The sequence below is a fragment of the Geospiza fortis genome, unplaced genomic scaffold (assembly GCF_000277835.1).
Source record: "Geospiza fortis unplaced genomic scaffold, GeoFor_1.0 scaffold173, whole genome shotgun sequence".
Classification (NCBI taxonomy): Eukaryota; Metazoa; Chordata; class Aves; order Passeriformes; family Thraupidae; genus Geospiza; species Geospiza fortis.
Window position 1 is genome coordinate 1,419,338 of NW_005054334.1, and position 15,672 is coordinate 1,435,009.

The window sequence follows — 15,672 nt, forward strand, 5'->3', positions numbered from 1 at the left end:
CTGCTGGTATCCAAAGACTGCATGGCATTTGAGCTGCTTTTGGCGCAATTTGCTGCAAAGACATTCACATACTGAGCATACTTTAAAACAACTAACATTATTGGGATTTTGACCTACAGTAAAGTCTGCATGGACAATACAATGTGCCAGACAGGACACTTGCTTGCTGTCTAGATGGTAAAGGGAGTCTCCATAGCAAGGGTTCTTACAGAGTCATCTTAGTTGGATTGGGTGAGACTCCCTAAAACATGTTTCTGTACAATTTTTGTAACCCAGCTGACCCACGGTCCTACCTGACCACTGCAAGATATGTATTATGTGTCACTATAGATCACCTTAACCTATGTACAAAACATTTCCCAACTATCTTAAGTATGTACAATAGACTGTCCTACATGATCATTTCTACACATGCAGGAACTGATCCTATTGATTGTCTCACTCTTGTACAATTGATTAACTTTGCAGCAGGAACTGTCTGTGAGTATCTGGGGCAGCCAGATTCTTTGCCCAGGATGTTAATCAACATGCTTGAGCATACAAATTGGTCTAGGCACAGCAGGGTCTGCCTGGGGAATCTTAAGAACTGTCTGAAATTCCCACTGAGACCACTCCTGTAACAAGCTGTCAAATACTTCTTGTGCCAGCAGTTCCATCAATCACCTAGCTTCAACTTGGGCTGCTGCCTCAAACCAGTCCTTTATCTCATCTGTGAAGACAACAAGCCTGGGAGTTCCTGGACCACTGTGGGAATTTAAGTGCACTAGGGTTGCACACAGGCACAACCCTGAGAACCAACTACGCTACAGTCATAATTAAAGAATTAAACTTTATTTTTCTGCTTAAGTCTCATAGCCCTTGCCCATTAGCTCAGCTGGCTAGAGCATGGTGCTAATGACACCAGGGTCATGGGTTTAATCTCTCTAGAGACCCTTTACTTAAGAGCTGGACTTGATGATCCTTGTGGGTCCCTTCTAACTCAAGAGTATTTTGTGATGTCTGTCTAAATGATGTCAATATCCAACCTAGTGAACTGGCTTCAAAATTCAGATGAAAGTGGCTAAGAAGTAATTCACCTCATCCTGCAGTAAATGCCCAAAGATAAGTGATCTTTATCCCATGCATTACTTGAGTTTCGTTGTGCCGTATCAGACTACTGATTTTGACTGAGTGTGTAGATGTCAACATTTCTGATAGGAAATCACCTAATGCAGCACTGGTACTCAGATTTGTGGTCTGTTGTTTCGGGGAACAGTAAAAGCTGGAATGTTGTCCATATATATAGTAAAGAATGGAGCTTTCAATATTTCTCTTTCAGATCAAATGTTCATCTATTACAAAACCCCATTCACCATCCCTTCAAGTTCATAAATCAATTGCAGCACACGTGGGCTAAACTATTTAAAGAAGATGGCTTTTCTGCTCTACCAGTGATTAAAGGACTGTGTATCTGGGCCATTTACTCACAGCAGAGCAGGCTACTGCTCATTCTACATTCTGCCTTCTTCAGTTCACCTGACATTGTCATCAGTGTGCCAAGGAACATGTGGGAAAACAAACTCACCTCATCTGTATTCCACCCATCACATACAGTACTGCCTTATCAGCTGTTCCTTCTGCTCTGGGACAGTGCAGATCATAATGGATTTAATGCCTGTATTTCCCTGGGAGTGAACTGACACAAGATTCCATGTTTAACAATGAAGTGCAGAAGCCAAGTGCCCAAGCTGCACACCTTCAATAGTTTGTTCTGGAGCTTCTTCATGTAAGACTGAACTGAAAAAACCACAATATCGTGAAGCCTCACATGTGCAAATCACAGCTGTAATAGATGAATGTTTCACAAGTATTTTTTTTTCCTTTTATTTAATGCTCAAAGACCACTTTCAGTTTACAGTTATTTTGTGGGATGCATTGTTGTATTAGATACATCTACACATCAGGACCAAAGCTGACTAACACAACTAAAGTGATCATATAAAGTGAATTTACACTGCCAAGTAACTTTCCAGCTTGCAGTCACAGCCATATGTGGCCACATAAATTTGGAAGAGTTATGTGTGGGCCATAGTGAGTAGAGCAAGAATGAAGTATGTAGCTGTGGAATAGTTCAATTACTGGCACCATTATAAGCAGCCTACACTTCAAGGATGCTTATTGCTGATTACTGACTGCACGTAGCAGGTTTAGTTAATGGGAGAGAGTTCCAAATCCTAGCAGCTGGTGAGTTAAGGGAGAGCTTTTAAGCACCCATCCATGTTCCTTGAGGTTATTGGCAAGGCAATGAGGAGACAGGCCAAGTTATGTTGGGGAAGGTTACAAGCACCTTAGTACAACTGGCTGTTAAAATCTTCAAACTAGCTGGTTTAAAGAAATACATCCAGCAAGCTGCCATCTCGACTTTGTCTGACCCTGTTCTTGGAAATGCTGCTATTTTGGCTCAGCTCCACAGTTAAGTCTCCTCCTCTTCTATCCCATCCCTTATCATGTACGCCAAGCAAAGATATACCTTTCCTTGGCCATTCTTTCCTGTGCTCCATCTCTCTTCCAAGCAGGCTGCTGGTAGTTTGGCAGCATCTGCTTCTAGGGAGAGAATGAACCTAGGCTATTTGTGGTGCAACAGGAATGTGAACAGCTGTGTCACCGTGCAAAAGGAAAAATAAGTCTTCTCTAAGTTTTAAAAGGAACATCTGACATGCTTAATTCACAGCAGCAAAGTAGATATGTTGGTTTGCTGGCCCTAGAAATTCTGATATAATCTGTGGTACCTTGTCTCCCCTTTCTTGCAGTGAAGTGTCCAGTTTTCCTCTAAAACCTGAGAGAAAAGAACAGCCACAGCCAAGACTAATTTTCTGTGCCTTTCTTCAGGACACTGGTATCTCTAACTCTAAGCTAAACAGCATGTATTTTAAGAGCTGCAGGATATGTTAAGAAACACTGCCAAATACCAAATACTTTAGTCTCCAAATTCTGCCTTTTAAAAAATTAATATGCTACTGGAAACTGTTGCTTGAATTCTAAATAGCTACTTGAAAACAAAAAAGCATTCATATTATTTATGGAGGATCTAAAATTATGTGCTCTCTTCTACGGTTTGAGCAGGAACAGGAGCAGAAGCAGGACTTTTCCCAGGACTTAAGGGCTTAATCTAACATGCCAGCTCCTGCTGCATTAGAAGGAAGAGGCTGGGAGCTCATACATATCCAATGGGAAAAAAACAAACATGAAATGAAATGTTTTCTGCAGCAGCTAAAATGTGTTCCAAAACAACTGAACATCAGTGAATGAAAGCTAAGCAGAAAGTTCTCATGCCATTACTCAGTTTAAACCCTTTTAAAAGTCAGAAATTGGTATTGATTGCAGGCTTAAAAAAGAACTATGGAGGGTCATTTAAACTGAAACATAGCATATACTGTAAGAGTGAATCCATAGATCACTTCAGAGAAAGACAGGCTTTCTAGTAAACATCCAGCATCAGCTCTATGTTTTCTTAACACCAGGCAGCAAAATACAGCTCCCAAGAGTGCAGGTGAAATACATGAACCTAAACCAATCATTAAATCCTCTCTAGGGGCTACATAAGAAACAAATGAGATGAGCTTCTACAGCTGTCTGTAAACAGCTCCTCTGTCGTCTTTGCTAAAACCTGCAGAATGATCTGGATATGAGCCAGCATCATTCCTGTTTTTTTAAAACTCTGTTTATATTTATAACTCTTTGCTTTCCTTTGCCAGTGTCTGTCACATTCTCCTATGCTCAGTACTATATACTGTGATTTTTTGGCCACTGAAATCAGGGAAATTGCTTGGTATGGAAAATTATGAGCTCTGAACAAGAGGGGCAAACCTGGAAAGACCTATTTATGCATCAATACTTGCATCCAGCTATAAACTGGTCCTCAACCTAGAGCCTATGGGTTGCATGCAAGATAATCTAGTGTGGATGTAGGTCACCGGTCATATAAAAAAATCAAGGCTGAGTGAAGAGCGAGGGACAAAACCGTTTTGCTCTGTAGCCTCATATCTACTTAGTGCTTTGCCTATAAATCAGAAATTGGGGATCACTGAAGTAAGCTCTCTTGGTTATTATTTACTTAACTAGATTGGACCATACCCAAATGACCAGAAGGAAAACACTAAGAGGTCTGTCTTCCCCAGCTGAGAGACTAATTAAAAACCCTACAATTTGCAGAAAAGCGCATGTAACATAGACACGTACAAGATTGATAGGAAAAAACCTCCTCCTTGCTATAAAGCTATAAAGAACAGAAGGAAGATCTCTGGCTAATTACGTTAATATCAGCTTATGGCTTCATGTAAAAGAACCAATGAAAAATAAAAACAGAAACAAAGTATTCTTCTCAATAATCACTTTTTTCCCTTTTCCATCTCTTTCTAAAGCTTTCTGTATTCAATATTTCACAACATGGTGTGCTTTGAATTTCCCCTGTAGTAAGTACAGCGATTTGCTAAATTTAAGGGTTTTTAACTTGTTTCAGGGTCCTGCTCAGAACAGTCTGGTAAGTCATACAAATTACTGCCACCAACTTCAAATGCTAAAGTCTGAATACTTCATTCTACCTCTACAGGTAAAAAAAAACCCATACAGCTCCAAATCAATGCTTTTTAAGTATAAAAAGATAATTACTTTGAGTAAGTGATTCCTCCCCTGCTGATTGAACTGTTTTCATAATCATTCCTTTTGGAAGGGCATCCAGACAAAAAAGGTAGGTATTGTACTAATGCTGCCTTGTCAAAGTGTGTATACTTAGGGTTTTACACACCTGTGCTTGAGGAATGCAGTTAAGTGTTTCCAGTAACAGACTTGGGCTTATTCAGCAAGATTCCTAAGATTTCACCACTGCTACTAAGAAGAAGTATCCTTAAAAAAACATAGTGTGATCAGATGGACAGCCAGAATCCTCTTGCTAGCAAGTAAAATTCTACGCTGCTACACAAAACATTTCATTAGCTGCTCTCATTCTAGAGAACTGCACTGATTTTAGCCATTTAGCATCTTCCAGTTACGTGTAATCGGGGTTACAACCATGTCAGTTAGAATTAGTTGTCATCAGGGAGAGTATTTTTAGGGAGTAGTTCTCCTGCAATTCACCCGTCAAGGGAGATAAGGAACAAAGGGGTGACATCAAATCACAAGTATATGACTGACACCTGTGTCTGTGTGTCTTTACCTTGAGCTCATCTGCATCATAGAAGTCTATGCGCACCGCAGGGACCATCCACGTCTGGAACAGAGTTGCCAGGATCTGTTTGGCAATTGCATCGGCAATGAGGTGGAAGTGGAGTGGGTTCCGCCTGATATGAGGAAGGAGAGGAACACGTTAGTTCAAAGGTTTGTAATTCCTGTTCTTAAAATACAACATCAGAATTTACAAAGTTTTATCTGTGTCTACCATGTCAAGTTTTGAGTGTGCAGCATGTCTGGTGGAGTCCTGCTCTGTGGCCAAAATGCTGAGACACAATTCGAATACACATGACCACAACACAATACTCAATCAGTTTCTGGGTGGCTATGAACATACAGATCCTTTCACTCCAGCAGAATGTGATGATTTATAACACCTAAGAGTCCTGTCCCATGCACCAGCTCCTTAAAAAAAGGCCAAGTTAATATCCCTTTGGGGACTTGAGCTTTGGAAATGATTGTTTCAGTTTCTAGGTGAACCTGATAATTTATCTTTGTGGTAAGAAGACTGTCTTAGGTTAAATATAACAATTTGAATGAGGTGAAATTCTGGGACCCTTGAGTTTACATAGAACTTTTCTACAAAGCAATCTTGGGGAACCAACAGCTGTCCCATAGGAGCCCAAAATTAGATGTTTCAGGTGAGTGCCTTCTAGCTACTCACTGGTATAGTGAACAGAATGGAAATTGCAAATCTTACCATATCCTTTTTTCCTAATGGTTAAAGAAAGGCACTCACCAGAGTGCCTTTTACTTCAAAACACCAGATCTGGGTTCACCTCTGCAATCACACGACTTAGGCTAACTGAAAAGCTTCAAAACAAGACAGGTGAAGCCAGTATCAGCAAGACTGGCCAGCTCTGACAAAGTGTATGGGTTTTTCTATACTAATGTGAACTTAGACATTATAAATACCTTGTTTAATTCCCTTAACCTCCCTCCCTTTTTGGGGGAAAATAAGCAACAAAATTTGATCTCAACTTCTGTGGCAGGAAACCTACCAGTGGAAATTACTCACAAATTGTAGTCTTCCATGTTTAGCCCTAGCTTAGCAACTTTCTCTGTCAGCAAAAAAGGACAGACTTTGAAAGAACTACTAAGAGGAAAATAGGCTGGTTTAGACTTCAGCATGGGATCAACCTTTCTTTGATCCCTAGAGTGGAATATTGGATTCTCATTTCTATGGAATTTGTAAAGCTAAATGAGTGTACTTGTTAATTGGTATTTTTTCATCTAACAAGAGAAGTATTTAATTTCAGATGTTGATTAAAGCAGATGAGTGATGCTACTACATTCTTCAGTGTGAATGAAAAGTGAGGAAAACTATGTTAGCTCAGGCCAATATACTTCCATTACATTTTTGGGCTTAACCAAAAAAATGAAGGTTATTTTTTCTCCATTTTCTACATTAATAAAAAATATGTGCCTTCCTTTTAATGTTTCCCTTCTTGCTTTGATGAGTAATACTGCTTCCCACTGAACAAAGTCCACAGGAAAATGTAAAAATACATACATTTGTTCATAGTATTGCAACAGACTCCTCAGCAGAAAGATGAGATTGTAGTGAGAAGCAGTGTAGGACTGGATTTTGCAGATGCAACCCAGCACTCGGGGCTGCCAGTGAAGCTGATGTATTGGCTTCAAGGACACTGTGGATCACATTATGTGCTTACAGGAAAAGCAGAAAAGGGCTGGGTAGAAGCCTTATATATGAGATAATCATGATGGCAGAATAAACCCACAGCTGATCTGCCTTAAACAATATCCAAAACACTAAGCCACAACATGCTTTTCAGAAGACAAAGGTCTTTCAATCTCCAGCTTGTCCTGCAGGGAGGAGGGGAGAGGGAAAGGCACAAGCTGCCAGCTGCTGAGTGTCCCATTACCAAGCTAAAGGGATCACAGCAATTACATTTGCTTCACAAGCCCAGCAGGAGAGTAGAAGAGGACATCCTGGCTCATGCAGATTCCGCAGTAACCAGGCACCTTGCCAAGAAAAAAATCAGGAAATAGCAGTGATCAGGAGATACATCTCATTAGTAGAGACAAGGCCAAGAGAAACAAAGTACAACACCGGTGGCTTTGGGTACTGGCAGAGCAGTATCTCAAGACAAATAAATGTTCAGTATCAACATATACATCCCACATAGCTCCCTCTGCTAAGGAGGGGCTGAGTCTGGATTCTGGTAGGACTATTTCCCAGCTGGTGTTCTTCAGTAATTTCCTTCCCTTTTTTATTCTGGGTTATTTATCTTATATTCTAAAGCAGAATAAGAAGAGTAAAAAATCAGTTAAAAAAAGAAAGCTCTGTCTTCTCTCAAATGATCATTTAGTTAAATGGAATTATATAAAATATTTCAAGATGAAACACACTAGTTGAAAAGAAAAAATCTGACACAAAGACACTCAGATGTTCAGTAGCAGTTTATACTTATCTGAATGACCCAGAGTGTATGAAACTTATATGGGAACAAGTGGGTGACATTTACTTTAGTTCATCTCCTACTAGGAGAAAGAAAAAAGGATAGCTGTACTCCCACACAGAAATCTCTTTCAAGTTGTTAGCCTCATGGTAAAGATTCAGCTGGAAGGAAAGTGTGTGTCAGAGGCAAGGCAAAAGATTATCACTTACAAAAATACACCCCCAAAACAGTATAGTGACCTGATGACATCTAAAACTAAATGTGCATCAGCCATAGAAAATTTTACTCCAGACAAGATTTCAGTTCTGTGAAATGTGAGGTTTAGCACAGTGCTGGAAGCCAACAGTGCACAGCCTCAAAGCTGGAAGACCTTCTGAAGGTAACCATACTAGCATACACACAGATGACATCTTTCACCTCTTCTGCTGTCTGCAATATGTGAAGCCTAAAAGATATGGATTGTTTCAAAGTGTTTAAGAAACAAGTTTAGAAGCTTGAAGATCACCCAACATTCATTATAAAAGATACAGAAGACATTCTGCAAGATGAGAAATCTTTCTCAATAGATGTACGAAAGGGATGTCATGATTATCTGATAACAGGATTGAATCAGTGGCTCTAAGAATTGGGGATGACAATCAGGATATTGTGAAGGATTCCACTGAAAGCTGAATTTCATTAAACTGGGACATTTTGCTCATTTTCCACTGGGCACATCAAGAGAAATAAAAAAACCTACACACATAAAGGCTGGTTGTATCTTATACTGATAGAAATCACTACACTGTACTGGGGACAGTATATTCAACTATGGAATAACACGGGTCAATATATGGCAACTGTGATAAACTTCTCCCACAAAACTAATAGGTTTTGGAAAATCCTCAGTATTCATGCGAATTAATCTGTTTAGGAATAAATGTTTCTAGTATCCCAGGTTTCAGAACAATGAGTCCCAGGTCTTCCAGATTCCTTACTGCAGAAGCAGGTATTGAAACAGCCATAGAATTTCTCACAAGGTCCAGAAATACTTAATCTTATTTCCTTCAATGATTTTGAACATTTGAATTTCTACCAACTACAACTTTTCACAGTTCCTGCTACATGGAAAATGCTGATGCATTAATGTCTTAATTTGGAAAACTGTAGTTCCAAAATATGGCTATTTCCCATCAAGTGGAAACTTAAGGTTCTAAGTACTCGGTTCAGAAAACTGCAAATCTTCCTATATTAACTTATTTCCACTTATCTTAAGATCAGAACACTATCTGACAAAGTAAACCATATGTAAAGAGCACACATTTATTTTCCTAAATTACTTTCCTCAAAAGTGAACAAAGGGAGATTCTAGCCAAGATTTTCAAGCATGGATGTTGAAGTATAGGTTCTTAGACCTAAATATAGGAGTTTGAATGAATGCCCTCATTTTCAAAATTGCTGAGGTCCTATAAAGTTAGGAAAATGAAAAGATGACAATTTTTTAAAAGTCAGGCCATGAATTTAGAAGTCTATTCCAAGGTACCCATTTCTCTACATTTTGTCTTATCATGATGTCTTATTCTTGCATTTCAAAATCTCTTATTCTTCATCAGATTTATGATCTGCTTGCTCAAGCATTTGTGGCCCTTTCTTTTCAAATAGCCAGTGCCACAGAGTTAAATACAGAAATCTACAACTGAAAAAGGGAGTCGTGAACCAAGGCTCACTCTTCCCTTCTGCACTATTCCATAGCTCAATTGTTAGTAATTCAAAAGGCAGCTCCTTGGCTGCTTGGTTACACAGTTCTCTCTCTGCAACAGAGAAATTTTATTTTCTAAGAATACAAAATGGTCAGTAGCCCAGGGGATTTATTTCCAAAACCTATACTTTATTAAGGGAAGCACAACAAAGTAGTACCTTTTATATATGTAACAAATGGTTACAAGAACTTCAAACAGGAATTATAAAAGGCAGTTTGGGAAACTTTTTCTCCTAATGCCCATATGACAATCTCTCACTCATATGAGAAAAATTGTAATGTGAAAATCTTCAAGATGTTTTTATACCACTTCACACCCAGTATTGATGAAAATGCTCCCCAAACTATTGGAGAGAGACTAAATACACACTTGCTGCATCACTCATGGATCTTTTTGTTTTGTGTTTATTTTGAGAATTTCTTTGGGAAGTACTAAGAGTTAATCATGAACAGATTTTTTTTAAACATTATTTTCTCCATTATGCCTCTATTGTTAGGAGAGCTAGAAAAAACAAAAAGTGCATATTGTTGATGCATCCATATGTATCGGAGAAACCAGGTCACACTTTATGTGTTTTGCCAGAATAACATCACACAAAATAGACTGACACATTAGAAAAGTTGGAAACACTGTCAGAGGTTCTGAATTCTCAAATTAACTCCATTAAGGCAAAGTGGTCTCAATGGAATATAGCCATTAGATTATATAAGCTTTAATTACCAGCCAGTGTTGACTTGTGACTTTTACTTGGAAATTACATGTCATCCTTTTAATTTAATTTAGATTTTCATTTGCTTTGCCTTATTCTACTTGTTCTGAGAAAAAAAGAGTTCATTATTCATACAGCATTCTGTAACACAGCTTCATATCCTGTTCTTAAAAATGCTCAGCCATACACTTAACTTTAAGGTTACAAGCAGCCTTCTTAAAGCAAAGAGGCAACTTCATATTAAAACGCATTTGTCTGGTTGTCTGGTTTTGTTTACATTCCTTACAAAGCCCCCACACTCCTATGCCACTATTGCTGTAGTATAAATGGAGAGTCCAGAAAAAGAAGTAAATGCAGTGTCTCCTGTGAAGAAGAGGGACAGACATAGTGGGGAAAAAAACAGAAGGCCACAAAAAACCAACACAGTACTTGCTGCCACAAAAGAGAAGTTAATTGTTTACAGATTGTCAGGCTGACCTAACTGCCAGAAACATGCTATAATTGTGAAAGTTTGTTTTTTATTTTGTTTCCAAATGAAACATAGTGTTAGACATGTCTTTGAAAAAGGGCACATTAAAAACCATTTTAGCTCTTACTCAAGACTTACCCGAACCGAGAAATTATCTTTTCAATATGTAACTAGGATTGTGGGCTGTTTCTGTAGCATTCTAAGGTTTGCAATTTTCAGAAATGGAGTAAAACATTGAAAAATCACCAACGTAAGTTGGACCAATAGTTGCAAAACTCCAAGGAACATTATCAACCACAGAAAACTGCTTCAATTTTGAAAAAGAAATGCAGGTGCTTTTTAGCTTACCACTATAATCACGGTGTCCAAAAGTATTTGCACTTCATTCTGCCTATTTGACCCAATATAATACATTTTTAGTGTTTAGTCTTTTGGTTTGGAACAACTAAAGTGAGGCTGCTCTAAGGACATGGTGATATGCTTGTGTTAAACTCAAATAATTTTTTTTTACCCCTGCAATGGCTTTATAAAATCTGTCATAATTAGGAACTAGATGTGCAAGAAAGGAAAGTAGCAAAGTTGCAGAGTAGGACTGAGTATTCATTCTAGCAGCCTCCCTCTGTGCAGTGCTGCCAATGCATATTTATCAGACTGCAAACCCTGCACTACCCCAGCTCTGCTGAGTCTCCTCCTGAGAACAGACTGTCAGTTATGTCAAACTGGGTGTTAAAAGCTGCTGGATTTTGTGGCTGGAGCATACGTTTTTGAAAGACAAAACTGGAATCAAGCTCCTTTATCACTGGGAATGAAACACATTTCTGAACTATGGTGTTCTTATGTGGAATCAATCACACTACCCCTTTCCTCTCCTTTTCCCACTCTCTGGAATCTGAAGCTAGATGTGGTTTCTCAAATGGTCTGAACAAGTAGCTTGCCTAAGTCTCATAATATATATGGTATGACTCAAATCTTGGTGTTTTAGGCCTGCAGAGAGCTGAAATGTTCAATATACAGGATTTGCTGTACATTCCTGTAAGAGAGAAGAGACAGCACACTCCATCTATAGAAAATCCTGTAGCTTTTATCCTTAATGACCCAGCACTCCTGCTGTTTTGTGTCTCTATCTAGTACTCTAGCTAAACTTGGGGGTATAACAAATATGTTAATGCTCCCTGGGATTAGACTGACATGGCCTCCTTTTCTCAGAGCTTTTCTATTAGAGAAGTAGAGATTTCCTATGGAAGTAGGGAATTTAGGGATATAGTTTTGTATCAAAATGCATGCTAAAACATGCATTAATTACTAACCTGCACAGAAATGCCAAAAGAAGGACATGACATCTTCATGAATTCCAGACAGATTCACTGACATCAGTGTCTTACAACAAACACCAACTGAGGTGCAGGAAGACAGGTGAGGACATTAAGGCTGGTTGCTTTGAGGGGTCAGTTGTTTAATCAGTAGATTGAATTCAGGGTGTGTTGAAGGAGAAACAAAATCTCTATGACAGTAAGTTTGGCAGCATATTTTTTCTGTTCTTGCAAAACTTATATTTGAGATTGAATGTGGTGATACTGGAAATGAAGGATGAGTAGCCTAACTCAGAGATTAGGATAACAAACTTGTTAAGCAAAATTCTCCATTGGAAGCATACAGACCTTTCAAACAATGGCTTTTTGGACAATGCCAGCTAGGATGCACCCCCTGGTGCATATTTAGGGTTAGAAGAAGTGACATCTCCATGCCTTTCTCACTGATGACCCTCAAGTCAGAGGTAAACTTGATGCTGAAATCATGAAGCACTGACTATGTGAACCAACCACTTCCAACTCTCCTAACTCAATCCTCCTAAATGCACTAATATGACCTGTCTCCATTCTTCATTCCTATAATTACATAGATCATAGCAACTAAAAGAAGCCTTTCCAATCATCACCATTTCTGAATTGCATAGTGGTCTCCAAAATAACATTGTTTGTACATGGCAACCAATGCAAAGAAACTTAGTTCTAAATCAATATTCAGCTTAGTTTGTTGTTTCTTTTTGCTTATTCTGCATCCTTCTACAGAACTGCCATTCCAAAGATGAGGATCCAGGAAAGAAGTGCTACTGAAGCACGGCCATGGAGTCATAGCATCAACTGATGCTTAAGAAGCCTGTGTTTTCTAGAAGATAACAAAGAAATGTCTGTCTCTGTCTCTTTTCTGAGAAAATCTTCTCTTTCTAGCAAACAATTTAATACCTAGTGAGAAACCCTAGTTCTAGGCAGGAATGGACTTAGACTTGTCTTTAAGTATGTCCTGAGCAAACAAGGGAGATAGGTTATCTGCAATGTGCTCGGGTTTCATTAGCTATACTGGACTTTATCTTGACCACCTCTGCTGAGTTCAGTAAATCCTTTGACATGAGCAGCAGTGCAGGCCAAAACCAGTATGTTCTTGACAGAGGCAGAATCTATCAGACTTAGAAATACAAATATTAATTACCTTTTTATGTTTTAACATTTTAATTTGTTATTGTTTAATAATTTAATTACATGGCAGTATTGTTTATAAATTTGCTAATTGCTCAGAGGAGGGCCTTAAGTAAAACAGGGACATTTCCTTTAAAGAACAGAGAGAGGTTGTTTAAACCTTTGAGCTGTGAGATGCCTATTATTTACAGAACTTTTGGAAACAGAGAGATTAAAGCCTTCTCAAAATGGATGCAAATACTAGGACAGACGAACAGGGAGAAGCTTACCACTAGGATAACTTGTGTCACCACAAAAATATGGTTTTCCATTAAATCCCTTAGAAACAACAAAAAAAAAATACAAAACCTCTCCGCATCCTTGCAATATAAATCCAGTTTACATTGAACAATTCAAACTTCTAATTGGAAATAGATATAGTTTCACCATTTACCAGAATTTTAACGTTCAATAAAATCCCCCAAAGAGAATGACATGGATGTTTATTGTATTTTTGCTTTTGTTATGTGTTTTAGCATTGTTCTTCTGGTCCTACCCCCATCTAACATGAACATGCTACTTCTCAAAAGACTTGCAAAGACTGCGTGTTGATAATGGAAGCTGCTCTCCTATTTTGATTAAACAATACTTATGGAGTCTTTTTTCATACTGGACAAGGGGAGCATTTCTATTATTTTAGGAAACTTACCAAAAATGATAAAATGGTGTACTAAAACCATTGTCAGGGAGTGACTGCTAAGGCTTCCAGCAGGAGACTGGAGGCAAACATAAGGAGCAAAGTGTGGGACTGGAATGCCCCACTCATGCTAGACACAAGAAGATATTACCACATGACACGAACAAAAGTAATTCACTCTTGCACAAAATTTTCTTTCAAAAAAAAGCAGCATATTGAAACTACCTCCCTTAGTAAGTTGTTTGTACTGTAAGCATATTTTACTAGTCTATTTATCCTGTTTGAATCAAACAGTCTGATCACTTCCCTAATTTTAATCCACCTTTGGCAACATCATTGGAAAGCATTTCCGAGAGAATTTCTAAACTGGACAATGAATACACACAGACACCCACACAGAATTTAATGTGAATTCTCTTTTTCTGGAGTTGCTGTCTATTAAGGGAATTGGTTATTTTATTTTCATTGTAGATTTATGCCTCTCAACTTTGGGAGCTAACTGTGCTAAAACCAGGTTGCAAAACCTTCTGAGGGACTGTCAGCAGCAATTCCAAAGCCAGGAAAAAGCACCTGAATTTAATGAAATAGTGTATATACTGACTGTAACAGCAGGTTTACTTTAAAAACAAATGTCAAAATTGGAATCTGGGACAGTCAAGCAACCAGTGTGAATTTATCATCTATACCTGTGCCATAAACTGATACCAGAAATAGGCTAAATGAATACAACACTGTTATTACCATTACCACTATTTTACAGCATTCAGGAGCGTGTAGATACTTTACTGTGAAGATAGACACTGTCCCTATTCTCACAATGCAACAGGAGTAGCAGGTGGATCTCTGATCCCTCTTATTCACTGTAGAAAATCTTCACACAGGTGAAATTTATTTGAGATGATCATGAATTAAATGTTTCATTCCATAAAAAGAGAAAGGAACCAGGGAAGGGAATCTGACCTTCTTCTGAAGTAACATAGTAAACCTACAAAAAACTCACTTAGTAATAATCAGATATACAATATACAGGAAAAGAAAACTTCCTTTACCTGTGAAATAAGACAGACTTGACGAGTGTGACAACATCCCGACTGGCATTGTACCCTGCACAAACAATGGCAACATGGATAGTCTGTGGGAGAAAAGGAACAAAAAGAACAAAATTAAAGCCTGCTCCTGTGCTCGTCACTTGTTAAGGAGAGCACACACATGACACTGCTGTTGTTTAGTGCTGCAATTGTTAGGGATTTGAGTGGGTGTTTTGCAGCTGTTTGCAACCCACTTGAGGCAGTTTGCTAAAAACATCTTAATTGAGTTATAGCACCATCATCATTCCAAAGTCATTACTACCACTACATTACATCAGATGATTGAGTAGAATTGCATTTATTAGCTAAGACATACGTGTGCATGTATGTACACACACCCTCCCCAAGAAAGTAGCACACAAAATCCTGAGTGTACAAACATACAGATATTTTTAATCTTCTGAACTAAAGTTTAAAATTGTGTCTGATAATTAGAAGCAGATATGATCTCAGAAATTTTGAATTATTTCTGTCTTATGCACTGCCCCTATGGAGAGGGTGAGCAAGCTCTCATGGATGAACATGACTGTGACTACTGGTTTGCCAGGGCTGGATGCATGCCAGCGATGTGATGGGACACAGGCTGTGATGCCAAGAGGCCACCTCCCTGCCTGTGACTACCAGCATGGGCAGTTCTGGCAGCATTAATGCGAAGTTAAACACAACCCCCACAAACACATTCTCTCCACCTCATAACACTGGTAAATTATCACTTATTCTGTGCCTTTTTACCTCCCTTTTAACATGAGGCAGAAGTTTCCTCATCTCTTCAGGAGGAAAGGGAAAATTGAAAAGGCGCTACGAGTCATTATTTAGCAGTAAGTACTAATCTGAAAAATGCTATCACGTTACTCTGCTCCGCTTTTAAAAAGTAGCCATTTCTGCTCCC

General features: G+C 38.6%; 1 protein-coding gene across 3 annotated transcripts in view; it reads right to left on the reverse strand.

Annotated features, from left to right (window-relative positions):
- LARGE1 (LARGE xylosyl- and glucuronyltransferase 1) overlaps positions 1-15,672 on the reverse strand; it is a 266,843-nt gene that overhangs the window by 116,057 nt on the left and 135,114 nt on the right. For all 3 annotated transcript variants that reach the window (XR_004081817.1, XM_005421801.2, XM_031057702.1), the window contains 2 exons: positions 14,745-14,827; positions 5,192-5,315 (listed from right to left, as the gene is read on the reverse strand). Coding sequence is in view for 2 of the 3 variants with exons in the window: in XM_005421801.2 (XP_005421858.1) it covers positions 5,192-5,315; positions 14,745-14,827 (207 nt within the window). In the remaining variant the exon portion in view is untranslated. The remainder of the gene's footprint in view (positions 1-5,191; positions 5,316-14,744; positions 14,828-15,672) is intronic.